Genomic DNA, 9,913 nt, shown 5'->3' on the forward strand with positions numbered 1-9,913 from the left:
CACTACTACAGACCTAACAACAGCACTGCTACAGACCTAACAACAGTGTAACACTACTACAGACCTAGCCAATGGTTAAAATCCGCTATGGGCACTTGGTATTTGCATGTGAGTCATCCTGGAAAAGGGATGCTGAAGGCTTGAGCTATTGCTGTAGCATCCAATCTTACTCCTCTATTTCCTCAAAGAAGTTGAAATTTTATGGCTGTGCAAACTTGTGCATAGAGGTCTGTAGCAGTTTTATCTGTGAGAAGAGTCCTTCTGTGGGTGAAGGGATAGATAAACCAGCACACACCATGGTGAACTGTTCAGCCCTAACCACAAAGCAGCAAACATGGAAGAAACTTCAGTCTGTTGCTAAGTAAACAAAGTCGGTGTGAACAGGTTGCTGACTGTGAGGTCCCCTGCCATAGACATCCTGAAAAAGGAAGAGTCATGGAGACAAGAAAAAAGGCCAGGAGTTGCAAGAATTACCCCAGCCTGGCGTAAGCAGCCAGTGGCCCTTCGTTACATGCCTTGACTGTCACCACTCAGAAAGTTCAGCCACAGCCAACTGACATCCACTCCACAAAAGCCTCCACTTGCATCTCGAAGCTGCCGTATTCACAAGTTACTTTTCAAACACATCCTTTAAAGATTTGAACATGCCAAAGTTTACTTTCCAACTGCTTTAACAAATGGACCTCTGGAGTAGGGACATTAACAGTGGGGTGCATGAGGACCAGGATGGATAAGAAACCAAGGTACCTTCTGCTCAATTTTGCCATTAGCCTAAAACTGTTTTAAAGGAAAAGGAGGAGGAGGAGGAGGAGGAGGAGGAGGAGGAGAAGAAGAAGAAGAAGAAGAAGAAGAAGAAGAAGAAGAAGAAGAAGAAGAAGAAGAAGAAGAAGAAGAAGAAGAAGAAGAAGAAAAAGAAGAAGAAAAAGAAGAAGAAAAAGAAGAAGAAAAAGAAGAAGAAAAAGAAGAAACCCACAAATTTTATTAAAGCAGACAACAACGGCATCAACAACAGAAACCCTTAAATCTGGGAGACTGCTTGGGTGCCCACATCACACATACTGCTGCTACACCACACAGACCTTCCAGGGGCCATGTGGAGGGTCACAGCAATGACCACTGGCCAGACACTGCCCCTGGGGAGCAGGATTTAGTGTGATCATGAAATCATGGTGCCTGGTACTGGATATGTTCTGCAAACAGAATGACCAAGGTCTTAACTGACTGTCAAAACAGAAGATAGGCCATGAGAATCAGAGCTAAATCAGAAGACGCACGCTCTCCTTCTCCATACTTGTTGGACCACCAAAGCCACAGCGCCCAACCTGTCCATCAGCCATAGACACTACACCTCACCAACTAAAGACCCTTCCGGTTGACCAGAGACTCCACACCCCATCAGATTTCAAGGTCCTGCCCCGTAGCTGTGTACCTTTCTTGGGGCTGGGGTCACTGTTCTTGGCCTCCTCCTTCTTACTCTTGCCCTTGACTTTGCTGCAGTAATTCTGGTGATGGACTACCCACTTGAGGATGCTGGCAGCCACCGTGCGCCGGAAGTCATCTGCAGGGACACCAAGGCCTCGCTCCCACTGCCCACCCAGAGCAGAGAGGCGGCAGAGCCTGCCACATGGGCCTCCCTGCCTCCCTCACCAGGCGAGTCCCCATTTGTTGCTCACGCACCTGTCCACACCCAGTCCCAACAGCTGCTCCTTCCAGCTACTGCTCTCCTCCTGCCTTTTCCATTGTTCTCTGTCGTCACTGCCCCCCCCAAACCCCTCAGAGACCTGGGGGATAGTCCCAGTACTCCCCCTTGCAACACTACTAGGATCCTCTGAGAAATCTAAGGGGTCTCTCTGGACCCCGTGGACCATCTGGAACGTAGCTCTCCTCTCTTGAGGGATCTTGCTTGAACTCAGCACATAGGTAGAGCAGCACAGCTGTGCATCTTGCCAATCTAGGCTCGAGGTGAACCTAGGCTCGAGGTGAACCTAGGCTCTGAGCAGAAGGGTATTCACCCAGAGATCAGAAGTAGGTGGTACTGCTCTGAGCCAGTGCTGTGTCCCCTCAGAGCCAAGATCAGAATATTTAGCTCTCTAGCTTCTGTCTGCCTCAGGTGGTTCTTACCAAACTGCCAACATGGCCTATGGACGTTTCCAGGCTGGCCCTTACCAAATGGACCAGAGATGTAGTCCTGGCCCTAGGGACATGCGGTAAACCTCAGAAGGCCATAGGTCACTCACCCAAGAATTCCTGCTTCTCGGTCTCAGTGCAAAGGCCATAGCACCGTGGGAAGAAGGTGTTCGGGTTGGCTTGGACGTACCAAGGCAGACTTCTCATGTTCAGGCAGAGTCCAATCTCCAGAGAGAGCAGTGCATCAGACCCCCCAGGGGGGCAGCCTCACATATAGTGAATCCCACTGGGGACCCATGTTTGACTCAGCCCATGTTCCCTGGGAAGGGGTCATCCATGGCACTGAGAGTACCCAGAGACAGAGGGAGGAATGGGGGTGTAGGTGGGCATGTGGGATAGAAGGTGGGGGGGAGTATCCCCAGGAGAAGCCTGTATGTGACCCTCTGGTTCTCCCAGCTGTAGATGGCCCACCCACTCAGACTAAGCCCAGGCCCTCTCATCCACCTTGGTCGTGAATGATGCTGTCTTCCCATAGTGATTTAGCATCTGGTCACAGGTCAGGCTGTGGTAGTCCACAACATCCCTCTTGATAGTCCAGAGGAGGTATGGTATCTCGTTCTTTACCAACCTGGACTGGCAAGAAGAGCCATCTATCAACATCTAGCATCCAGGGCTCCGTGTCTTTGACATGCTGGGACATAGCTGAGGGTTGGGGGTGGGACACAGACTGTGTTGATTCTGGCTGAAGGCTCCATCTCAGCTGAGGTTACATGGCTCCTGAGGGCCACACACGGTAGGAGGACAATCCGAACCACACAGGGTGTGTGCTGTCCAGAGGCCAGCTGCTTTTTCTCAGTTGGGGGCTGGAGGTAAATTTGTACTCCTCCCAGGCTGGCATCCATGCAAGACTTAGAAATGTGCTCTCTGCAGACTGGAAGTAACTGTGATGCTCTGAGATCCAGAAGTGTGGTCCAGAGGGAACTTTCTACCAGAACCCCTAGGAGGCAGCTTTTCTCCACGGTAGAGCAGGGGAAGTGCCCAGGATCCGGCACTCACAGAAGAATAAATTAGATTAAGTGCACAGCTGCCTTCAAAAATCGAATTAACTCCATAAACCTAATGCGTTTACCGACTGACCACCTGTCATTTTATTCTGTCCATTTTATTTGGTTTTTTTTTTTTTTTTTTTTTTGGTTTTTCGAGACAGGGTTTCTCTGTGTAGCCCAGCTGTCCTGGAACTCACTCTGTAGACCAGGCTGGCCTCGAACTCAGAGATCCGCCTGCCTCTGCCTCCCAAGTGCTGGGATTAAAGGCGTGCACCACCACGCCCGGCTTTATTTGGTTTTAAAAACAAACATTGATGCATGATATACACAGACATTCTGGATACCTGACCTTTTAAATTACATGTTTGGGAAAAAGTTCCACTCTGTGACTAACCTTTTTGTCTTCTTTATAGAAGATACAGGAGAGCTTCAGAGGAGCCAGGCTAGGGGTCACTGGGGTACAACTGCTGTGTTACTGGAGACCCCATCTGATCACTGGCCAGCACCCCCTGCCTCCATCCTGTAATACATGGACCCCCTGACCCCACCTCTCAGCATCTCAGTCTGCAGCCACACAGGCCTCTACTTGTGCTAGTCAGTGTGGGATGCAGGAGCTAGGGGCAGGATGCAGGGAAGTCAGATGCCCCAGGGACCATGTTTCCATACAGGAGTCTTACTTCTGTTAACAGTGTGCTCTGCCTTACTTTTAAAAAGCCATGGTATACCCCAATACCAGGCCACGCGGCCTACCATCACATCATGGATATCATCGAATCTCTCCAAGGCTATTTCTTGATTTTCTTTGGTCTCAGCACCTTTATCTGCAAACAAAACACAAGAGACATATTGCTGCTACCATACTCGGGTATCTCACCTGACTTCCTGGAGGGCTGGCGTTCCACTATGGAGGGATGCCGTTTGTCTACTAAAAGCTCCAAGCGAGGTTTGTTCTGGGTCAGTGGCTGTGGAGGCCACACGTGGCATTCCCTCCAGCATCCTGTGTACCATCCCACCTAGGTAGGCTGTGCTGGGTCAGGACTGAGGGGATGTTGAAGACCAGATGACCCTCAAGGTAGGAGGCCATAGAAGCTTGAGGCATGAGTCTGGGGAGGACTGGTCTGAGCTATGGGTACCCGAGGAGTGGCCTTGGTGGGGGATGGACCTGGAGGGAGAATGGCTAGGGTGGGGTGTGGGCATGGGGACACCAAAAAGTGACTGGTACCATATAAGAGTGTGGCTGATACATGAAGACGGATGCCAGTGGGTACATAGAGTCAGCACACCTAGGATGGCTGACTTATTGGCCATGTATAAAACAAAACAAAACAAAAAAAAACCCAAAACTTCATAGGTTTGCAGCCCCATAGGAAGAACAGCAATATCAACCAACCAGACACCCCCAGAGCTCCCAGGGACTAAACCATCAACCAAGGAGTACACATGGCTCCAGCTGCATGTGTAGCAGAGGATGGATGGCCTTGTCATGTATCAATAGGAGGAGAGGTCCTTGGTCCTGTGAAGGCTCCACAGATCCCCCAGTGTAGGGGACTCGAAGGCAGGGAGGCGGGAGTGGGTGGGTGGGTGGGTGGAGGAACACACTCATAGAAGCAGGGGAAGGGGGGATGGGATGGGGGTTTCCGGGAGGGGGAAACCAGGTAAAGGGATAACACTTCAAATGTAAATAAATTTTAAAAATAGGTTAATTAAAAATAAATAAATTAATTAAAACAAAACCCAAAAAACAAACCCTTCCCAGGACAAGGTATTCCACCCATGTGCCGTTCACCTTCACTTCCAACGTTCTGGAGAGCTTTGGGGAAGAAATTGAACTTCTTCTCCACCCAGCCCTTTCTTCTCAAGGTGGCCCGGATGACGGGGTAGTGTCCATAGATGGAGAAAATCTTCCTCTCCTGAAAACAGTGGTGTCTTAGCTGAGGCCCTCCGCAATAAGGGGAGCGAGGTGACCTTCCAAAGTAGGCTGGACCAGACTGCACCTCGGCAAGGCACACTCTGCCCAGAGAGCACAGGAACGCCGCCCTCAGCATGCAGAAGGGTGTGCGTGTGTGTGTGTGTGCACATGTGGGGGCTCGGACATATAATGCCCACAGTTGCTGCACTGTGTTTATTCATCGTTGGGTCGGGATTACAGAGGTGATCACTTTTACACACTCATCCACACACTCAAAGGGGCCAAAACACAGCCAAGAAATCAGCACGTCCTGAGCAGCTGTAGCCCAGACTCAGAATTTCTGTAGTTCCAGGATTTCTGGATTTGGGATACAGGTGGGACACACAGTTACACAATGCCTGAGGGTCTAGGGAAAAACTGAGGACTCCCAGTGCAGCTGTCTTTTATAGAAAAGTGAGTGTCCTGGCTAATTTTATGTCAGTTTAGCACAAGCTAGTGATTTGGGAAGAGGAACCTCAACCGAGAAAATGCCCCCACCACATTGGTCTGTGCCTGTGCTGGGGGGGCATTTTCTTGATTGACAATAGATGTGGGAGGGCTGAGCCCACTGTGGGCATCACCACCCCTAGGCAGAGGTTGTGTAAGAAAGCAGGCTGAGCAAACCACAGGAGTAAGCCAATGAGGAGTGAGCCTCTGCTTCATCATCTGCCTCCAGGCTCCTGCCTTGACTACAAGCCTGTAGCATGAGATAAACTCTTCTCCAAGAGGTTTTTGGTCATGGTGTCTTTAACACAACAAAAGAAACACTAAGACAAGAGAGTGTGCCTCCTGTTTATAAAAGCTGTGGGCGCCTGAGTTCAGAATGGCAGAAAGAGAAAACTTAACGGGTAACAGAGGAAGGGGCAGGGCCAGCCCAGAAGCTGCTGGAATTCTGACTCATCGCTTGGAGATGGTTAGCTGTGTGTAGTTGAGCAGGAGGTTGGCAGCTGGTGGGAGAACCAAACTGTACTACCTCAGTCTTCTCAGCCCAGGAAAAGGTCAGGGAAGGGATGGCCAGTGATCATTGCTTGTTCCCAATGGTCTCGTGCTTGAGGTATGGTCACCAGCATGGAGTGGAGACATGCCAGGAAGGGTAAGTGGCAGCTAGCTCTCACACAGTAAGCAGTTATGAAAGAGTGAGCCAAGTCCCCATCTCCCTCTGATCTCCTCTGTCAAATATTCTTTTCCTCCTACGTGTGTGTCTACGATGGTGCCATCTGCCACATGGTGACAGTGACAGAGCCAAACAGGCAGAGCTGCTCAAGCTCTGGCTTTCAGCCCCTCAAACTGGGTGGTGAGTAAATTTCTTTTCTTAATAAAGTGCAAAGCCTCGGGTATTTTATGTAGTCACAGACAGAAAGCTGACGTTCACGAGGGTACCCCAAGCCAGTGCAGAAGGCAGTGACATGACCCGTGTACTAGGTCACTAGCAGGGTCAGGGACGGGCAGGATAAGCTGGGGTCAGGCAGGAGTGGCGGCTCCGAGCCACTGGTGTCCTGCAGCAGACGTACAGACCCTGATGGGTCACCATGCAGGACACTGTCCCTGGACTCAAAAGAGCAAGATGACAGGACATATGGAATTCACTAGCATCACCCCAAAATGGTGACAGGACTTTGCAGATGTCACAGAGGCCCTAAGTCAGTGGGCTCTGATGGATACAGTCAATCTCCTGAGGGGCCTAAACTCATCAGGTTATTCCTAACAGAGGCTTGAAGCTCAGAGTATCCCACAGAGGATGGATTCATCTGACTCCCAAACAGATGGAAGAAGAGATGCTTAGGAAGTGAGCGTAAGCCAGACATCAGTGAGATCTTGGTCAGCAAACCAAGCCACTACCAGAGTCCCAGACTCTATCACAGAGACACAGACAGGCTGAGCCCGGAGTGCATCACACAGACACGAATAGAGAGACAAGCTGAGCCCAGGTCCCAGCACAGAGATCCCAGACAGAGACACTGCAGTGAAGTTTTCTATAGATAAATTTTGTGTTGCCAGGTAACAGAGATACATAACCTTGTCCCACTGGAAGATCTGATCCTATCCAGGAGACTACTTAGAAGATGCCTGGAACTAAGCTCTGGTACCCACAGGAGATCTGTGAGCCAGAGAGTCCCCCCAAACTGCTGTTAGGGTGGGAAAGTCATCTGTACGCCCACCACGTGGCTATATACGTTCACAGGGCACCAGGAGGAGCTGGCTGCTGGGGCTACAGGGGAGATTCAGACAAATTCAGAAGGGATACTGGTACCATCTCCATAGGGGTGGAAGTCATCCAGTCAGGCCAATACCCAAATGAAATTCCAAATCAAGTTCCCTTTTTTTTTTTTTAAAGGCACTCCCCCCCCCCATAAGTCCGAAACACATTTACCTTGATGGCTTTTTCTGTTAACTGTCTTGCTATTTTGTATCTGTCTAATTTGGGGGAAGAAGACAAATCTTGGGGAATTCCTTGTTTTAACTCTGCAAAAGAGAAACAGACATCAAGGCAAAGGAAAGGGCACATGGCTCAGAACAGTCACTCCAGCCTGACAGCGGACGCACGTGGAGGCCACCTGCCTCTGCCCACTCCCTGTGTATCTCGGCTGTCTTTGATGCACCTTCCCCCAATCCCCCAGGCCACTCACAGAGATCTACCTGTTTCTGCCTCCTGGGTGCTGGGACTGAAGGTATGTGCCACCACGCCTGGCCTGCACTGGGTAGTCTTGATCCTTTCTCTATGTCTCTAATGTGTGCTGAGAGAAATTTCGGATCTTCGATATCTCTGCCCAAGGCCTTGGCTTTTATTCAGTAGCTATCCTCTCTCCTGCCTGGAGGAAGTCCCCTGATGGCTCCTCCACTCTGGATGCTCTCCCTGACACCAGCTTCTCTCTCAGCAACCTTCTGATGCCAATGGTTCCCATAGGCACACACTAAACACTGTACTGTCCCAGGCCTCCCCCCCCCCCGCCATCTGTTGGGTCCCCACAGGCCATGCCTGCAGTGTACACTGAGTCTTCCCTTCACAAAGCACAAAGCATGAGCCTTTGGCTGACCAGCATTTTGCTCCTCATACCCACAGCTTCCCCTTCTCTCTCCAAGCCCTAAATGTGGAGTCTTCACGCAGACTACCCTGACCCACAATGCTCCTGGGCCTGTCAGGACACCCAGGGAGCTTCAGGAAGCATCAATCGAACCCTGCCCTCTGCTGGCTCCCCTCACCCTGAATCCACTCTAGACCCTACCTGCTGTGTGACTAGAGGCTCAGAATTTATTCCGAAGTGTGTGAAAGCCACATAAAGCTTCTAACAGAAATCATCACAACCTCGCCTAGAGGAACATTCTTAGATGGCACGCACACATACACACACACACACACACACACACACGCACAGGCACACGCACACGCACACACACAAAGTCAGAACTGGTGCATTTGTAACTGCTGAGATTAAAATGCTCTGGAACTGGGGCTGTGGTATAATTGGCAAAGGGTGTGGTGGTTTGAATAAAAATGGCTCCAATAGGCTCACAGGGAGTGGCACTATTAGGAGGTGTGTCCTTGCTAGAGTAGGTGTGGCCTTGTTGGAGTAGGTGTGGCCTTGTTGGAAGAAGTGTATCACTGGTGGTGGGCTTTGGGATTTCAAAAGCTCAAGCCAGGCATAGTGCATAGTGCTATCCTCTTTCTGTTGTCTGCCACCCCAGATGTAGAACTCTCAGCTACCTCTCCAGTACCATGTCTGCCTGTGTGCAGCTATGCTTCCCGCCATGATGACAATGAATTAAACCTCTGAACTATAAGCCAGGCCAGATTGACAGTTTCCTTTGTAAGAGATGCTCTGGTTGGACCCGAGCAAGTGGGGCCGGAGCGAGCAAACCAGAGCAAGCAGAGGCCCTGAGTTCAATTCCCAGCAACTACATGATGGCTCCCAACCATCTGTACAGCTATAGTGTGCTCATATACATAAAGTGAATAAATTTTTAAAAAAAGAGTTGTTCTGGTCACTGTGTCTCTTCACAGCAATACAACCCTAACTAAGACAACGCGCTTCCCTTGCAAGCAGGAGAGCATGAGTCCTATCATCAACACTGGCGGATAAAACTATGCATGCTGACTGTGTAATTCCAGTGCTGGGAAGGTGGAGACAGAGGGTACGTGGGGCTTGTTGGCCAGCCTGGCCAGCCTATCAGTGGGCCCACGTCCCAGGGAGAGACTCACTCTCAAAACAAGGTGGATGGCTTTTGAGGAATGATACCCCAGGTTGACCTCTGGTCTTTTTCTACATATACATATACGTATACGTATACACATACATATATATGCATATGTACACACACACATATATATATATATATATATGGAGAGAGATGCATATACAAATGTACATAGCATGCACACAAATTATAAGAAAATGAAAAGGCAAACCATAGACTGAGAACAATATTTACAAATACACTGCTTGGACCTGAAAGGTGTAGAGTGAAGGATTTCATTTAGTTAACCCCAGGCCAGAACTGGCAAAAGCCCTCTACAAAAATGGGGACTGAAAAAGGAGACAGGGGTGCATAGAAAGGTGTGGGGTGCATAGGAAGGTGTGGGGTGCATAGAAGCTGTAGGGTGCATAGGAAAGTTTTAGGGGTACATAGGAAGGTTACGGGTGCATAGGAAGGTATAGGAATGCAAGAAAGGTGTAGGGGTGCATAGGAAGGTATAGGGGTGCATAGGAAGGTGTAGATGTGCATAGGAAGGTATAGGAATGCAAGGAAGGTGTAGGGGTGCATAAGAAGGTGTAGGGGTGCATAGGGAAGGTGT

At 49.9% G+C, this 9,913-nt stretch overlaps 1 protein-coding gene across 4 annotated transcripts in view; it reads right to left on the reverse strand.

The window, feature by feature from the left end:
- Window positions 1-9,913, reverse strand: part of Ttll8 (tubulin tyrosine ligase like 8) — a 66,660-nt gene that overhangs the window by 40,486 nt on the left and 16,261 nt on the right. For 3 of the 4 annotated variants that reach the window (XM_021184001.2, XM_021183999.1, XM_021184002.1), the window contains exons 3-8: window positions 7,493-7,584; window positions 4,960-5,083; window positions 3,924-3,994; window positions 2,632-2,760; window positions 2,238-2,352; window positions 1,430-1,558 (exon numbers count right to left, since the gene is read on the reverse strand). In XM_021184001.2, the coding sequence (XP_021039660.1) occupies window positions 1,430-1,558; window positions 2,238-2,352; window positions 2,632-2,760; window positions 3,924-3,994; window positions 4,960-5,083; window positions 7,493-7,584 (660 nt within the window). The remainder of the gene's footprint in view (window positions 1-1,429; window positions 1,559-2,237; window positions 2,353-2,631; window positions 2,761-3,923; window positions 3,995-4,959; window positions 5,084-7,492; window positions 7,585-9,913) is intronic. The other variant, XM_029469424.1, reaches the window with a different exon arrangement.

The sequence above is a fragment of the Mus caroli genome, chromosome 15 (assembly GCF_900094665.2).
Source record: "Mus caroli chromosome 15, CAROLI_EIJ_v1.1, whole genome shotgun sequence".
Taxonomy (NCBI): domain Eukaryota; kingdom Metazoa; phylum Chordata; class Mammalia; order Rodentia; family Muridae; genus Mus; species Mus caroli.